This window comes from Herpailurus yagouaroundi, unplaced genomic scaffold (assembly GCF_014898765.1).
Source record: "Herpailurus yagouaroundi ecotype Mexico unplaced genomic scaffold, PumYag 28, whole genome shotgun sequence".
In the NCBI taxonomy this organism is placed as follows: Eukaryota; Metazoa; Chordata; class Mammalia; order Carnivora; family Felidae; genus Herpailurus; species Herpailurus yagouaroundi.
Genome location: NW_024412376.1, coordinates 109,791,833 through 109,810,946, shown reverse-complemented (window position 1 = coordinate 109,810,946; position 19,114 = coordinate 109,791,833). Strand labels below are relative to the sequence as shown.

General features: G+C 40.8%; 1 protein-coding gene across 2 annotated transcripts in view; it reads right to left on the bottom strand.

The window, feature by feature from the left end:
- Positions 1-9,887: 9,887 nt before the first annotated feature.
- ADAMTS3 (ADAM metallopeptidase with thrombospondin type 1 motif 3) overlaps positions 9,888-19,114 on the bottom strand; it is a 278,234-nt gene continuing 269,007 nt past the window's right edge. For both annotated transcript variants that reach the window (XM_040481522.1, XM_040481533.1), the window contains exons 21-22: positions 18,049-18,166; positions 9,888-12,611 (exon numbers count right to left, since the gene is read on the bottom strand). In XM_040481522.1, coding sequence (XP_040337456.1) covers positions 12,055-12,611; positions 18,049-18,166 — 675 coding nt within the window. In that variant the 3' untranslated portion in view covers positions 9,888-12,054. The remainder of the gene's footprint in view (positions 12,612-18,048; positions 18,167-19,114) is intronic.

Genomic DNA, 19,114 nt, shown 5'->3' with positions numbered 1-19,114 from the left:
CCGGATGTCCTACAAAATTCCTCTCACTCCTAGATTGTATAATGTCAGAAAAAAGGGAAACTGGAAAAGCCTGTTATATGAAAATTAAGAAGGGTTACGTATAATAAAATAAAACTCTTGTAATAGCATTAAAAACAAAACCTTCAGACACATGAACTCATTTGAGTTCACTAGCCATCTGTTAGAAAGCATTTTAATGCCATTTTGTAAGATGGGGGAACTAAGTTAAAAGTCCCACAGTTCATGAAAGGAAAGTTGTGTGGGATCAAATCCTGGATTCTTTTCACCAGGCCATGAAATGCTAGCAAGAATCTGGGAAAAGTAAAATTCCCTATAATGACCCATATGGCCCTTGTGATGTTTTAATCAGCCCTTCTTTCTCTGACCTTCTGTTCTAACCACTCAGCCCTCAAACACTCCCAGCCAGCTCACTATCTTCCTCACTGTTCCCTGAACACGCCAGACATTATTCTAACTAAGGCCTTTGCACTCGTCCTTTGTTCCTCCTGGAATGTTCTTAAATAAAAATCATTTGGAAAAACAAATACCACCACTAAAATTAAAAAGGAAAAGAGGCCAATACCACATAAATAAGGAAACAGAAGTACCACTAACTCCACATACAATTACAGAAATACATGGACAGAAAGGACATCTCATAACACGTGCCTTATGTAAGTGGTTCACAGAAAGAAATCTTAAGTTTACTTGGTAGGAAATTAAAAGAGAATTATAAGGATGCATCGTATATAAACAGAGGATAGACAAATATTGCACACCAACAGATACATACAAAGTCGCCACGTTTAATTTTATAATACAAATGTATCTCATAGGGCTATTAAATCATAGTTATCAACAGAAGTATGCTACCACCATGGTAGACATGTATACAGGATTGGGGGTAGCTATGGCTGCCTCTAGCCCTTCACCCCATTCAACAGTAGGAGCTCTAAAATTGTGGGCTGCTCATTTTGGAGCACCAAGAGTAGCAGAAAGTGACTGGGGAATTCATTTCACAGCCACCTCAGTTAAAATGCTCTGTGATCTGTGGGACTTACAATGGAATTACCATCTAGCCAATAACCCAACAGTCACTGGATATAGAGAGAGGCTTACAAAATGATTTAAAAGAGAATTACAATCGATAGAAAGACAACGGAGTTTTCCATAGTCCCTGGATGTGGCTTGCTTTATGCTAAATCAGAGGGACAGATTACAAAAAAGATGGTCCTCATAAGATGTTAAACGCTTCTGCCCTAGATACAGGGAAAAGGGAGGCATGAATAATCACCCAAACTTCTGTATAAGGTGGAAACAGAACTGAGACAATTCTGTCTCGTTATAGGATGCTATTGCTCACAGACACTGCAACACTTATGGGACTACAGGGGCCAAAGACAGCTAGCACTTAAGAAAATCCAGGACCTTTCTCCCATTGACATACTTTAATAAGTAGAAGAAAATTACATACCAGCTAGCTCTCATATTACAGATTAGAAAACTGCTATGCGCTTTATCCAGTTCTTGTGCCCCCACTCAGTTGCACAACAGCCACCTTTGCACGTGTCCTTGGAAGACAAGTCAGATACATGCACTCAATTGCACCATCAATCAGGATACAAATATGCAGTACCGATCTTATTTCCTACCAATGCTGCTGCTGGATAAAAATATTCCTTGTAATTACCAATATTCTCCTAATTTTTTGTCTTGCCACATTAACCAGATACTTCACCTATTGCCACCGCAGAAATTGCCACCGTGGTAACAGGACCCAAACATTGTGCAGAAACTTAGCTAACTACACTATCTGCATAATTAACACAGCATTAAAAGAGTGATATTTTTCACATTAGCGTAGAGAGATTCACCATTATACCTTACTCCCCGGAATCTTCTGACAGCAGTCTAGACTTGGCACAAAAAGTGTGGGAGGAACATCCAGAAATTACCCTGCTGGTTGGAGCAGCCTGGGAAGATCGCTCAGAAGACATATTGGATGATGACAGCTGGCCACAACAAGTACATGTTGATTGGCTTCAGTGCCAAGATATGTTGACTTCCACACAGCATCTTTACTGTAATAATTGCTTAACTAAATTAGCAACAGCACTAGGAACTTTACAGGGATTAGTGGCAGTCACAAACAAAAATGGCTCAATTGATATACGTTGGCTTTTAATACACTTTTGTCAATGTATACAAAGGCTGATTGTTCAGAAAGATAATGGAGGACATCATTCTAGGCCACAAACATACCCACCTGTACCACATACGCATGATTTAGTCTTAGGTATTACAACCATAAGTATGGCTGCTACCCGGATGAACTCAGGAGATCCCAGCAATACTCCTAAATACAATGTAAACTTCCTTATATCGCAAAACCAGCCTACTCCTAACCTCGATTTTTCAAATCATGCCCCAACCATACCGGGACTGCCTGAACACATACAAGGCTATATTTTATACAATAACGTCTCCCTCTTTTCAGAGACAATTACATATGCACTTAATTCTACTAGGGCTCGAAAAGCAACCTGAAGACACTTTTGCATTTATAGTGATATTAAGCTTTGCCAACAAACCTTTTATTCTAACTTACAAGCTGTACACCTTTACTGAGCTATACATAAATCACACACTAGATGGCTGTAGACAAAATGATCAAGTGTGAAAGACCATAATTGTGCTCATTTAATGGAGACTTTAATCATGTCTCAAACCAACATGCCACTCACATTATAAATAAGAAAAATTTCCGTCAAAGCATAGAATCCATCATATTCATTAAATTTAAAAACATTACTACCATCCTTTATAATCTCACCACACAAACATATGTACTGAACATAGAGCCATATACTGGAGGATATTGAACCTTATAATACACTCCTACAATTCTTTGTCAACACATGGTATGAATTTTGGTACCAACTGGGCACGGAACAAGAGGGTATCTATGAAGAACATGAATATCCTGAAAATGTTACTAATACTGATGAATATGACAGATATGAATATCTTGAAGTACTACTGTTAATAAACTCTCATCATCTCACTTTCCATACTTTAACACACCCATAGACAAGGTTTCAATGCCAACAGGATACCCAAGGGATTACAACATCTTATTCAGAAATGAAAATGTTACATATTATGATTGTTATTGGATGGGTTTTCCAAGCTTTCCAGTTTTTGGCAATTTTTAGGTGTTTATTTGTTTATTTAGAGAGAAAGAGGCAGAGAGAGACAGAAAGAATCTCCAGTAGGTTCTGCACTGCCATCACAGATGCTGGTGCAGGGCTACATCCCATGAAGTGTGAGATCATGATCTGAGCTGAAATGAAGAGTCAGACTCATAACCAACTGAATCACCCAGGCGCCCCCATTTTTTGACAATTTTTATGAGACGTAAAGATACACAATATAACAAACATGGCACTTTGTGTGCCAAGGTTTCATCAACCTATTTAACACCTAAAGAATTATATAAAAGAGGAAATAGAACATTTGCACCGGCTGTAATTGCATTGAAAACACATTATATGGAACAATTATGCCATAGTTGGACGTTAACATGCGTGAAAAGCTTTAAAGGTACTTTTTCCATGCATCTACACAGGGACACTGCTACAAGACCAACGCTTTTAAAACCAGTTCTGTCATGCTTTCAACTGAGCCTTACATCAGCACCCAAAAAGGGATATTTTTGCACAGAATATTCAGGGAACCAGCACCTCAACTATCCATTTGGAACAATTCAGATTTTAAAACAATTTTTTACAGAGTGGGGGCATTACCCTGGTGGACTAGTAAATTGCTCTAGAACAGCACAGATAAGATCAAATTCAGCTGCTGATACCTTCTGCATGCCAAATCGTAATAGGACAAAATCAAAGCTCTCGAACAATGCTATAATTAGGCAACTCTCACTTAATGGGATTGACGAATTTAATTCACACTTCCATATACAGGATATAGTATACAATGGAATGGTGACACAAAGTTTACACATGGATGCCACATAAGCCCTCCATCATTGGAGATATCCCCACAATGTAGATTGCACCATGCCTTCATGGAATTGAAATCTCTTCTAATGATAACACTTTCAGACATGATCCATACTGATCAAAAATTGGATACAATTACATGGTAGAATATTTTTAGAGATAATGGTTATGGCTTTAAGGACTACCTGTCATGGAGTCCTCTACTGCAAGCTAACATCCCACAACTTATAAACTACCAGTTAACATAACATAGTTAAAATGGTTCCAGGGCGCCCGGGTGGCTCAGTCGGTTGAGCGTCCGACTACATCTCAGGTCATGATCTCACAGTTGTGAGTTTGAGCCCCGTGTTGAGCTCTGTGCTGACAGCTCAGAGCCTGGAGCCTGTTCCGGATTCTCTCTCCCTTTCTCTCTGCCCCTCCCCCGCTCACACCCTGTCTCTGTCTCTCCCAAAAATAAACATTTTTAAAAAATTGAAAAAAAAAATAGTTCCTGGAACCGTCTATAATTCCCATACAGTCATCTCTAAATGAGTTCTAGCATGGGAGAGGTAAGTGGGGTAACATGATCTTAACCTGTAATCATACTCAATTTTTTTTAATGTTTATTTTTGAGAGAGAAAGAGACAGTGTGAGTGGGGTTGGGGCAGAGAGAGAGGGAGACACAGAAGCAGGCTCTGAGCTGTCTGCACAGAGCCCAACATAGGGCTTGAACTCATGAATCATGAGATCATGACCTAAGCTGAAGTCAGATGCTCAACCGATTGAGCCACCCAAGCACCCCACCGACCTTTTTTAAACTAGGCAATTTTAATAACCTTGCAGCTATGATTCCATCACCTTAGGTCCTTTCATGCCTACATGGTATAAGACACAACTCAATTTCTCCAATGTTATTGCCATCTATGACACATCTGTTTGTAAATTACTTGACATATGACTGGCACATATAATGCTACCTTAACATCAAAAATCTGAACTCAGGGGCGCCTGGGTGGCGCAGTCGGTTAAGCGTCCGACTTCAGCCAGGTCACGATCTTGCGGTCCGGGAGTTCCAGCCCCGCGTCAGGCTCTGGGCTGATGGCTCAGAGCCTGGAGCCTGTTTCCGATTCTGTGTCTCCCTCTCTCTCTGCCCCTCCCCCGTTCATGCTCTGTCTCTCGCTGTCCCAAAAATAAATAAACGTTGAAAAAAAAAAATCTGAACTCAACCTACATAATGAAGAAGTGATCATACTGGTATATCCAATTAGAAAAATTAGATCCAATACATTTTTTGCTATCCTTTGGCTAATATAACCTCAATTACACAAAGAAGATCACCAGCATGTTGGGAAACATTGGGAATTGATTTTTGACACTGGGCTTAGTGACACTGATTGATCCAGGTATGCAACAATTTTTTTCATGGATCCAACCATCAGTTGCAAGATGGGTAGAATATACATGGTTGGTATAGCATCATATCTTTGAGAATATAACCAGAACTAAATCATAGCTAATTTACATAGCTAAAGGAGTCACCTTTGACAAATGTGGTGTATCACCCAATAGTCGAGGCTCAGAGATCTAGGATCCTTCACTGCTGGCACGTAATAAGTAGCAAGTGCTGATAGCTAACTTGGATCTGACCAAGACCTCATCTCAACTGCGTGCTCACATCTGGTTCATTAACTTCCAACCCCTTGTTCCATCTTGTTTCTTGTGTGACTTGTCTTGTGCTTTGCTTTGTGTGACATGTAAGAAGCCAAGTTAAACACATGGTGAAAGGTCACAGAGTTTGGAATCCTGAACCTGCTTACAATTATGTTAACCTTCCTTTATGCTTGAATACAGCTGACATTGTGGAAAGTCGTAACTCATGTGTATATCGCCTTCATAGCATGCTCATGACACTGGAACTTCTTATAAGGAACTTCAGATTGAGCTTTTAATAGTCTTTCAAGGTTAAGAGCTAAACCAAATCAGACTTGCCAGCAATACCTATAGATTTCAGTTACTTCCTCTCTTTTTGAGTTCCCCCCCAAATATCCTTAGATTCCCGAACCTTCCAAGCAGTCACCTTCCTTATTCACCTGGTATGGTTCCTGGGAACCCTGTAAGCAAGGTATCAGCCTAATTTTTTCCAAAGGGCTTCACTGGGTCCATAAAGTCAATCTTAGTCCCTTAAAGCTATCTGGTCATATCTGAGCCTGCGCAAGTCTTTCTCAAATATGGCATTCCACACAAAGTCTTGGAAATGTAACCAATGTTTCCAGTGGTGGCACATTCTAAGGAGAACAGATTCTTATTGATCTTAGAGGGGAGGGGTGAGGGAATGGGTTAAATAGATGATAAGCACCAGGCGATGCTTAGCATTGTTGAATCAGGACACGGTACACCTGAAACTAACACTGATTTTCCATTTTGTCGTTGCCACAAGCCCCAGCCAAAGCCTCCTGGATATGAACTTACGTCTAATTCACAACCCACATCCGGCATTGTGCTTATACTATTCTCTGGGTAACTAGCAGCTGTATAGATTCCCATTTTGCATGACCTGCGACTAGAGGTTTCACTACTCAGATACCCAACCCGAATTTGCCAGTCATTGTATTTAGATCCAGATCCTGTAAAATATCTATGTCCAAATTATACTCAGCAATGGGGGAAATACGCACTAGAAAACAGCGAGGAGGTTAGTGTGTCTGACTTTGATCATTTGTCCCCATAGTCATCAATAGCCTTTATTTCTCCCTGAAATTTTGAGGGGGCTTCCAAATATAAGTGTGCATTCAGTTACTGTGTCTATTAGAGCTGGTACCATCTGTCAGTGCTAGACCAATAATGGTTAATTCGATGTGGGGCCTCCGGCTGCCCCCTGTTGTATGAACTAGAGGGCAACACTGGCCAAGCCCTACTCTCTAGTGGTAGGGGGTATCCACCTCGGGAGTCCCCCAGTTATTGGAGGGGCATGCAGTGACACACCTGGTTTATTGAGCTTTCTTTTGAGGCTTAGCAAGCCCAAACTGGGTTGTTTGTATTTCCTCTCGGGGTCCCGGATAATATTATATCTTGCCACAATTGTCTATGAGAAACCTTGATGGGCCCCCTTTCCACCATTTTATTATCGGCAGTATCCTTTGTTTCTCCCTGTTTTTCAACCCATCTAGTTCCCTTAAAATGGATTCTTTTGGCTTTACTTAAGTCAGCCACCACAGGGATGACTGTAGCGATGGGCTAACAACCCACAGGGGCAAAGACAGACACTAAAGTCCCACGCCATGCCCCCAGGCTGACTATAAAATACAGTATCTACTATCTTCTTTCCCAGGACCCCACAGTCCTAACACCCACGCGGCCACCGCTTCTCTGCCCTGTTGCTTTCTCACCATTTCTGAGAGGATAGCTAGCAATCCCACGGGCGATTTTAGGGTATCGCCGTACTCCTGCACTGGTCCAAAACACTCAAAAGAGCTGATCGAGTCTCCCCGCATGGCGGTGGCTGGCCAGCTTGGGATTTCCCCCAGAAACAGTGGGCTTTCCGCAGGTCAGCCCCTTCACTCATGCTTATTTCGTTTTTGGTATCCGGCAGACTAACCAACTGTTAGAAGGTGAAGGAGGGTCAGCGATGTATGCTTCATACTGAGAAGGCACTGAAATACCAAAAAACGGAGCAAGCCACTCGGCACCATTTACAGAGTTGTTTTTGTTTTTGTTTTTTTTAATTCAGGGTAACTTACAGACAGGAGCGATCTGGCATGTGGACGGACTGCTGAGTGATCCAGACGGTACTACCATTCTCTGCTCCTAGTAGGGCCTTAATCCTCAGCTTTTATGGAATGAGGAGCACCCTGTGAGGTCCCAGGGTAGTTATCTAAAGTGGTGCCACCTGTGTGCCAGAGACCTTCTCCTAGTTATCTAAAGTGTCGCCATCTGTGTGCCAGAGGGGAGAACAAGATGGAGGGCCAAAGACGGAGTATTATTTGCACTCGTACAAGGAACTCTTGCCACTTCTCAAGATGGGGAATCTAATACTTAGGTGACCTCTGTGACGATGTTGCAGAGATTTATAGCATTTTGTTTCGTTTTAGCATTTTGGGTTTTTTTATTTTTTATTTTTATTTTTATTTTTTTCAATATATGAAATTTATTGTCAAATTGGTTTCCATACAACACATTTTGGGGTTTTTTAAATGTTTTTTCCTTTACTTATTTTTGGGAGAGAGAGAGCACAAGTGGGGAAGGGGCAGAGAGAGAGGGAGGGAGGGAGAGAGAGAGAGAGAGAGAGAGAGAGAACAGAGGATCTGAAGCAGGCTGTGCACAGACAGCACAGACCCCGATGTGGGGCTCGAACTTACGAACTGTGAGATCACGACATGAGCCAAAGTTGATGCTCGACTGACTGAGCCACCCAGGCGCCCGTGGAATTTGTGTTTTTCATGACAATTTTAGGTTATGCTTTCTTTCCTTCGTAAGCAGTATTTAACCAATTTTTAAAATATCGTTTCTAGCTCTAAGTAAATTCCTCAAGTATTGGGGCCCAAAACTTACGTTTTCTAATGCTAGTTGATGTGTTGATAATGCCTATGCCTATGGTTTTTATATTTTATTGCATTGTAAGTACTTTTACTATAACCTTCTTTACCTCTCTTTTTAATACTTTTGTAACAAATGATGATGTCTTTTTTGGTTCTCTATGTTTTCATCATTCTTCAAGTGAATTTTTTTCTTTTATATCACATATTTAAGCAGCTTCCTCATGAAGGAAATATGAGCTGTGTGTAAAGGAGTGACTTGATATTTCTGCCAAGTGTATTAATGTAAATATATGAAAAATATTTTATTTGCTAATAGTCTGGGGCATTATTTCACCACTGGGCATTTTTTGCAGACATACAGAATTAGTATTCTTTAGTTTGACTACTTATGGTTTGTAAAGGGAGAGTGGACATAATTAGCTACAATGTTTCAAAACTGATGACTAGAGATCATTTTTAGCGAGTTTGTCCCTCCTATTAATTTTTAAAGTTAAATGCTTATCTTTAGATTCCTGAAACTATGTTCTTTACCACCATTAATGACACATAATGACCGTGAACCCTAGAGGAAGGCTGTGGTTTGGGCACATAATGAAGATGAGGAAGAGGGGGCTAGGGACAATACAAGGACAATGATGATACTTAATGTTTATTGAGAGCCATTATGTGTTAAGCCCTGTGCTAACAACTTTACTCTCTCATTTCTCACAGCAATTATGCAATGATGTTTGACAGTTCTGCCTCCCATTTTACAGATGAGGAAACTGACATTTAGTCTAGTTACCCAGGATCACTCAGGATAAAGATACAGGTGCAGTTCAAACTCCAGTTGGTCTGCTTTTGCAGTGTAAACTGGTAACCATGGCAATATAGCGCCCTCTCTCCGCCCCGCCCCGCCCCAGGCATGATGTCTCATTCCTGCCCACCCTCCTGAGTCAGGTGTCATATATTCCCAGCAATCCTCAGATAATAAGGTTCAAAACTGGTGGGCACCTTTTCTTTAAAAACCACTCTGGGATTGCACATTTAAAAACAGAAGTCCCTCTTTTCCTTCTCACACATCCTAGCCTTATTGCCCTTTTCTCTCTTCCTCTTCATAGTTCTGTGGGATGGCTTTCAGCAAAAAGCGACCACTCATAGTCTCTCTCTCTCTCTCTCTCTCTTTTTTTTTTAATTAAAAACATATTATGATACATCCTGGTGTGAGGGTAGGAGACACTGTCATTTTATTTGAGCCTCTATAGAGAAAGTCTGAGGAGCTAATGCATTTGATACCATTTCACTTTGCAGGAGGAAAAGAAGTTTCCGTTACCCAGTGATGAATGTAATGATGAAACCTAGATAGAGCCAGGTCTATGTTTTGTTACCATTTTTATTGCTACGTGCTCCCAATACAACAAACAGCATCAGTAGTTTACACTTTGATCCGAAGGAATTTTTAGCTTAGTAGAAAAGGAAGCTCAGAGACCAGAAGTATAACAAATATGTACAACTTTGTGGGAGGTTGTATGCGTGTGACGATCTTGCTCTGTATTCTCCTGTGGACCAGATGCATACATATGCAAGCAAACTAGAGAGAATTTCATTCCTGGGAAGTTTTTAGGGGAAAAAAAATGACTTCTGCTTGAGGTTCAGAGATTGTTTTCCTATCTGGAATTCACCTCGTTCAGTTCAACTTGAAAAGTCTTACATGAAGTAGCAGGCGATTCTTCAGAGGTACGGAGTCAGTAGGAGAAGCTGTGAGTTTGCCATGGTTAACACGCAAAGGTCCCTGTACATTCTGTGCTTGGAGAGGTTAACATCACTGTAGTTCGTTCGCATAATACATTTTTAGACAGTTCAGGAACTGACCTCAAAAACATTATGCTCACAACACTTTCTTTTTTCTTCTAAGTATTTATCTCTTTCATATACTTAAAAAAAAGTGTTTCTAATTCATCATTTCATTAAACAGCTATCTGAGTCCATACTATTTTATGTGTCATTCAATGGGAATAAGTCATTAACTCTGTATCAACTACTTTCAAAATGCAAAAAGTGTGCATAAAATTGAATTTAATTTTAGCTCTTTCATTTGGCTGCTGTATTTGCTTACATTTCTCTTCCATGCGCAAAATGTGCATCTCTAATTGTGTCTCTCTAGTTTACTAAAATATGTCATTGATACTAGCGTAAATATTTAGTACATAAAAATACTATCAAGAAAAAAATCACCTTTTAATAAATATCTTCAGTTCTGAATTCTATTTACAAGTACTTTACATCTACTCCCTGGAGAGAGCATTTCTGGCTTCACTGTGAGCAAGGTGACCACTGACATAAATTACTAGCACATTATTGCAGTCAGATGCATTGTGGTTGTGAACATTTGGATATGAACCATGCAGAAAATAAATATTGCAACCATTGACAAATACTTTCTTGAATCTTCTTCCAAAGCCCCAGAGTCCTGCTATACTTGGGTATCAACTGTAGTTCGTTGATGCTTTTCTCGGCTACCAACATACAAACAAATGATCTCGAAACATTTTCCCTTTGTTGTTATTACAGTACATTGAGTATAACCGTTTGTATATGTCAACAAAGGGAAAAGAAAAAACAACACAAGAACACAGGACACTTCAGCGGTGCCTATTGGGGTCCTGGTAGTAGGGTTTTAATTTTGTCTTGCACAGGCTAACTTACTAGTCTCTGTTCCCTGTGACCACAAGTATACTAAGACACCAATCCTACCCCTTTTTATTTAAAGGCTGGAAGGTAATAGGTAAGTGGAAATCTGTACATCTGCAGCACATCTGATTTTTCTTTTTCTGTGATGTACGTATCGCATTGTTGATTAAACAAAACCACACAACAACACCCTTTGTGTCGTCAGCAGCTACGATTCTTCTTGTTCATAATATTCTGCTTTGAAAATCAACCCATAGAGTGTCAAATAAGGCAATACTCAACAACAGGCATCTAGAGCATCCAGAAATGTAATATAGTAAACAATCATTTGAGAACACATCTCTTAAAATAATACTGATTTCTGCAATATACAGTATTTACACGACAGCTGCAAATTCGCTCATACAATACTTCTAATATAGATAAATAGGAATACAAGTCTAAGAATTCTTTGCTCCATTTCCAAAATATTTTGTTAAAGTGTAAACTGTTGGCACCTCTTTTTTTGTTTTTAGTGTAACTTTTTAAAAATAAAAAAAAATCAGCTGATATACATAATTGGTTCCAGTCCTCTTGCTGCTTTAGAGAGTGACCAACACACTTAGCAACTTACTTTCCTTCTATTAATAATCTTTGGCGCTTTCTTCCAATGAATTCTGGTAAATGAGTCAGTGCAGAACAAAAGGAGGATGAAAGCAACTAGAAAGTGAACCAGCACTTTTTGTTCCTCCACGTACAGATAAAATGAGTTGACAATTTACGGAGATTTACACTTGAAACAAGTATGCACCACGGGGAGAGAGAGCTTGTCCGGGTTTTCCTCTGATTGCTAGCCGTTGAGGTTCACTTTCTCATCTTTCCAAAGTAGGTGATCTTATGGGACGTCTCTTGTCAATAATTTTTTCATCTTTCTTTGAGGTTCTTGCCTGAGAAGAAGCACCTATTGAATCACTGACTGCAAGGAAGTGGGCGGCAGCCATTTCTGAAGATGAGTTGAGGTGGCCACTCTTGGCGAGTGGGGAGGCCAGTCTCAGAGTCTTGCTTCCTGCTTGCTGAGCTCTCCTCTGGGGTAAGTTAGCACCATCAGGTTTACTGTTTGGCCTGGAGGCAGTGACTGCATTTGGACCTCCCACTGAAGAAATCCTACTCAAAGATTTCTTCTCAGCAGGGGGCTCTGAATGGTAAGGAACCAAAGATGTAGGCACTGCTAGAGATCCAGGGAGGTCACTAGGGTTAAAGATAGCATCATCATGAGTTTCAGCAGCTTCTGGAAGGTATGGTGGTGGCAGGGTGCTACTGCGCTTGCTACATGATTCACAACATAACTTGTTATAACCTGGTATGGAGCAGTATCGTGCCAGCACCTCCATTTGACAGAAGATGGACTTGTCTCCCAAACATGGCTCATCTGTAAAAATTAAAAGACAAAATAACACATACATCTAAACATAAAATAAAGGGGAAGAATTAAAATTGTTTATGAATATAAAAAATTTTAAGTAAAATCTAACATTAATGGGAGTTATCTAAACGAGTCTTTCATTAAAAATACGAAGGTTATGGGGCGCCTGGGTGGCTCAGTCGGTTGAGCGTCCGACTTTGGCTCAGGTCATGATCTCACGATCCGTGAGTTCGAGCCCCGCGTCGGGCTCTGTGCTGCCAGCTCTGAGCCTGGAGCCCGTTTCAGATTCTGTGTCTCCCTCTCTCTCTGCCCCTCCCCTGTTCATGCTCTGTCTCTGTCTCAAAAATAAAAAATAAAAATAAAAATAAAAATAAAAGTTAAAAAAATACGAAGGTTAGTGGTGGGAATGTAAATTGGTGGATCTACTACAGACAACAATGTGGAGACTCCTTAAAAAATTAAAAATAGGGGCGCCTGGGTGGCTCAGTCGGTTAAGCGTCCGACTTCGGCTCAGGTCATGATCTCGCGGTTCGTGGGTTCCAGCCCCGCGTCGGGCTCTGTGCTGACAGCTCAGACCCTGGAACCTGCTTCAGATTCTGGGTCTCTCCATCTCTCGACCCCTCCCCTGCTCATGCTCTGTGTCTCTCTGCCTCTCAATAATATATAAATGTTAAAAAAATTTTTTTTTAATTAAAAATATAACAACCATATGATCCAATAATTCCGAGAAGGGGTATTTATCTGAAGAAAATGATAACACCAATTCTAAAAGACATTTGCACCCCATGTTTACTGCGCCATTATTTACAATAGCCAAGACATGGAAATAAACATCCAGTGATGGGTGGATGAATGGATACAGAAATTGTGATATATATACTGCAATGGAGTATCACTCAGTTATAAAAAAGAATGAAATCTTGCCATTTACAACATGGATGGACCTTCGAGGCATCATGCTGAATGAAACAACTCAGAGGAAGACAAATACTGCATGATCTCACTTGTGTGAGGAATCGAAAAATAAAACCTCATTGATACAGAGAACAGAATGGTGGTTGCCAGAGGAAGGGGCTGGGGAGTAGGTGAAACGGGTGAAGGCGGTCAAAAGGTAGAAATTTTTAGTCATAAAATAAATGTCCAAATGACTAAATATTGTATTGCATATTTAAAAACTGCCAAAGGTAGATCTTTGACATTCTCATTGCAAGAAAAAATAACTTTGTAACTATATATTATGACAGATATTAACCAGACTTATGGTTGTAAGCATTTCACAATGTATAAAGATATCAAATCATTATATTGCATCTGAAACTAACATAAAGTTATATGTCAGTTATACCTCAATAAAAAGTATGAACATTTGGAGAAATTCACTGACGTAGTTCTTTATGTGCAGAGCACTTGGGTTGACCACCATTTTAATATCTCTGTCAAGAGTCTGCAGATTGAGGGTACTTTCTCTTCCTAGTAGGAACACATATCTCATTTTAGAATGAGAAAATAGGATTCATTTTGGCACAAATATTTGTAGGATATAAAGGAGACTTCTTTTTTTTTTTCTTTTTGTTCAGTACCTTTTTTTTAATGTTTATTTTTGAGAGAGACAGAGAGAGACAGAGAGAGAATATGGAGGGCGGGGGGAGAGGTGCAGAGAGAGAGGAAGACACAGAATCTGAAGCAGGCTCCAGGCTCTGAGAGCTGTCAGCACAGGGCCTGACGCGGGGCTCGAACCCACAGACTATGAGATCATGACCTGAGTCAAAGTTGGATGCCCAACCAACTGAGCCGTATAGATGCTCCCTGTTTTTTTTTGTGTGTGTGTGTGTGTTTTTTTAATTTTACGGTCTTTCTGGCTTTCTAATAGAGTAGCTTCTACATTAAATCTAAATTTAAAATCATAATAAATTCTAAAGACCTGTTGGAACAAATTAAATCTTAAAAATGTATTACTGAAAGAATCAAATAATATCCAGAGTCAATGCAATGGTTTCATTTTCACTACTGAATATTCTTAGGCTATTTGTTATTTGAAAGCATAACTTTGGGTAAAGTATACCAACATTCGTTTGAAAAATTCATGGTTTTAAAATTTAATTTCATTGAATCGATAACACTTTATGTACCTTACTAAAGTAACACTCATAAAACAATACAGATGTGTGTGGACTATTTTTATTATTTTTAAATTTTTTTTTATTATAAATTATAAGAATTAGATTCCAAAAAATTCCAAACGTTGAGCTCATGGACACATTAGTTTGTACTTATTTTCAGCCATTTTAGGGCATATCTTATGCAGAGCCCAAGAACTCGGTGCACTCCGAAATACTGATCCTATGTCCAAATCATAAACACAAAGAATTCTAAATTGTGGCATTTATGTACTATAATCACTTAAAATTACAGTGTGTTACTGAGTAATGCCCTATGGCTAGGTAAGGAACCTGCCATATAAATTGCTAAAGAAATAAAGAACCTTTTTTTCTAAAGTTTGGGGAAGAAAAGACAGTTGGCAAGAGCAATAAACAGCTAAAATTACCACCTATACCTATTACCGATTACAAATTATAAAATTAATTATAAAATTACCTATTAGAGTTATAATACCATATCCCTTTTCCAAATTGTGGAATGACCTGTATTTGCCTGACATTTACAGATCTATTAGATGGTATGACGTGTCTAAATATTTGATGTTAGCTAAGGTAATCATCTAATTATGTTGTGAACGCCTGTGAGTCATATTCACGGGTTTCACCTCAAATACCCTTATCACTTCTGAATTACCTTTTCTATGCCTATATCTTAAAATAAGATTAATTTCTTCTTCCATATGTTTAAGGCTGTAGGTCCTGAGATGAGAGGACTTTATTTGACTTTGTATTCTCTTCTCCCTCTGACCCTTCACCCCCTTGCGCCTCCCTTCACCCCCCTCACCCCCATCTGTGGCCCAGCTCAAAGCGTGACCTATTCTCTCTGAGTCCACGTGTGGGTCTCCCCTCTCTGCGTGAGCACCTCAGCACTGCACCGAATGCTTCACAACCTGGGTCTAATTAGGGCCAGAACATGCCTCTGTATAGAGAAGGAAAAGGGAGAGACAGTCTGAGAAAAAAACAAATAAGAGCAAAAGAATACATTCATTTTATCGTAATTTGCCTCCGGACACATGGGAAGGGCTTAACAGCAACAATGAAATAGTACATCTAAGTGGGGCTTAGGAAAAGGATTCATATGACAAAATCAATCACTTAAATTAAGGAAGCTTTTTAGCTGTTTTGTCCTGTGGCCAGATCATTATAGGAAGTTATTATAAGAAGGAAAAGCATTTTACACATAGTCTCAAAAGGCCATTTGATTTTAGTTGCAGTTTGAGACTGAAGGGAAGTATTGCTTACTTGAAATGTGTGACAGAAATGTGTGGCCTTTTCGACCTTGTAGAATTGGCTGTTGGGCCTGGATTTCAGAGCAAGAGAACAGCTACAAGAATGTGGAATCCCTAACACAGTTAGACCATCTCATTCACACCTCTGTTGTACAATTAAAAAGGATTTCTTTTAGCTAAAGGAAGAGAACCAAGCAGCTCTCTGACAATTGGGCATATTTACAGAAATACATAGCTCTATCAGCTATTAAGGTAATAAAGTTTACTCAGGAAGTTTTTAGCCAGCCTCCTGGCAGTAATACATAAGAATAAAATATTATGGCAACAGTGAACTTCACAGTTTCTAACTGGGTAAAGTTTGTTCTTTTGGCTTTGGCTTGTGTTTTGAATTTTTAAATATACTTTTCCAGAGAAAAATGATGAAATACATAAGTCCTTTGTCTCCCCCTCATGGTCATACTTATTCTTGCTCCCATGCATTTCAAATAAAAATTTATAGTGAAATAATTTGTAAGGTTTAAAGGACTTGATGTGAAATTTCCTCAAAAAAAGGTGAGACATTTGATACAACAGTGCCTTGACAATTTCCTTGAAAAAAAAAGAAAGTACCATTCAACAGAGGTCGGTATTAAGGGCTTCCTATAGTGTAGACCAACAAATAGGCAACTTTTTGAGTCCCAAGTCTCACCAGTGTGACAGTAACATCCACAGATGTCATGAGGTACAGATTTAGAAGAATGGCATTGAAGAGGAAGCTTGTGAGAGGGGAGGTGGGGTGGGTAAGGGAGGAACAGAATAGGGAGGATGTATGAGGTGGCGGTGGGGCGGGGGGCGGGGGGAGAGAAAGAGAGAAAGAAACAGGCTGGGCAGTGGAAGGTACAAGAAGAAAGAGAGCCAGACACCGCAGAGGAACAGAGACACAGGGGCTGGGAGAGAGAAAGAAAGAAGGTGAGGAAGGGAAGAGACAGAGACGGGGGTGGGGGAGATGAAGAGAGAGATACAGACACAGAGTGGGAGAGGAAGGCAGAGGAACAGGGAGGGGGAGAAAGGGAAGAGCAACCTGAGAACGAGAAAGATGGGGGGGAAAGAGAGACACAGACACATGAGCTAGAAAAAGCCTGGAGGGAGAGGTTAGGGAGAGAAAGAAGGAATATGGGAAAAGGAGACAGGAAGAGATGAGGAGACAGAAGAGAGGGAAAGAGAGAAGGGGTGGAGGCAGGGAGAGAGAGAAGAACAAGGCTGAAAAGGGTATGTGACAGACACAGAGAAAGTGAGCAACCTATAGGCTGCAAATGACAGTAAGTCAGAGAGACAGGAAGCAAGAGTGGACCAACACAGAAAATGAGAGACAGAAGCCAGCAAATGGCGATACAAAATGAGACAGAGGACAGAGATGGATGTAAAGAAAGAAAACCACCCAAAAGGAGGAAGAAGGAGACAGAGTGACAGAAACTGAAACCATCCAACATATATTTTGTTTTACCATAGCACACTGGTACGTAGTTGAAAATAAAGTGCGCTCTGCTTTTGCAATACAGCAAGGAGGCAGGCTGGGCAGACGTCTGCATGCGTGCAAGGTGCCTATTCTGCAATGCCCTAGCTGAAGCGCACCCATATGGAGGGACAGATGACAGACACGGCTTTGTGAAGGATGTTTATTACCCACATGCCTAAACTGAACAACTACAGTAATATATTTCAAAACCTTCTGCCATACTATGCCATTCACAACTGATGTGAAATTGTAAAGACAATCACAGAGAGAAAGTAAGTCGCTTCTCCTACTAGAAAGACAAATCAGCAGTAGCTTCAGACAAACATCATGCCCTCACCCCAGCATTAGCACCTGAAAGGAACCACGAAGGCTGCAGTGGTTATGATATAGCTCAAACTCTCATCTGGAAAAACACTATCCGGCTCATGTCTCAAGAGGGGTTTTCCTTAGATTATTATTTGATAAGCAAACAGGAATTCCAGAGATTGTCCTGAAATTCGTTTTTTTTGAGGCTTAAAGACCATGGTCAGTGCAGTGAAACCAGTCAGTGTCACACCTACCGTGACAGGGAGGCAGCTGACAAGCTCTGGAGGACTGGGGCTTCTCCCCTGCGCAGTGGTCTCCAGCCCTGCAGAGGACCTGCCTCACCTCTGTTCCTTCACCGCATGTTACTGAACACTATAGAAACAAAGGCTGGAATTATAGACGTTTGTTCCACCGAGAACCATCTTTCTCCCTTTCTCCATGCGCATGCACGCGCGCACGCACACACACACACACACACACACACACACACGCTTGCACAGCTCTGAAGATCTATTTCATTTTGGAGACAGATAATCATAGGTTTATAGCCTGACTTCATCATGTACCAGCCTGGGCACATTGCTGTTGAGAAATGGTAAGCAGACTCCAAGTGACAGTATTCTGTCAGGATCCACCTGTGAGAGGAAGGCTTCTTTGGGTCTGGAATGTAGAGGACGGACTGTGGGAAAGGCAGCCCTGGAAGGTGGTATTTTGGACCCTGGAGATGAGCCGTAGTGGGTGAGGAGGAGGCAGTCAGACAGGAGGAGGGGGAAGGGCCAGCAGCGAAAAGGTAGGAGGGTTGAATGAGCATGGTCTTCTTGGAATAGTAAGAAACTTTGAGAATACAGAGTTGGAATAAAGAACAACAGAGTAAGAAGAGCTAGCATGGGATTTATTGTGGTGAACATTTTATAAGATATACACAAAGACTGAATCATTACATTGTACACCTGAAACTGGTGTAATGTTATATCAGCCACACCTGAAGAAGGCAGAGCTCTGACTGGAGGGAGAGGAGGAGGAGGAGAGAAAGAGGATGAGGAGAAGGAGGAGGTGAAGGAGAAGGGAGAGGAGGAGGAGGGGGAGGGGAGAAGGAGGAGGAGGTGAAGGAGGAGGGAGAGGAGGAGAGAAAGAGGATGAGGAGAAGGAGAAGAAGAAGGAGAAGAAGGAGGAGGGGAAAGAAAGAAGAGGCGGAAGGGGAGGAGGGGGATGAGGGGGAGAGGGGAGAAGGAGGGGGAGGAGAAGGGAGAGGGGGAGGAGGGAGAGGAGAAGGAGGAGAAGGAGGAGGAGAGGAAGAAGGGGAAGAAGGAGGGGGAGAAG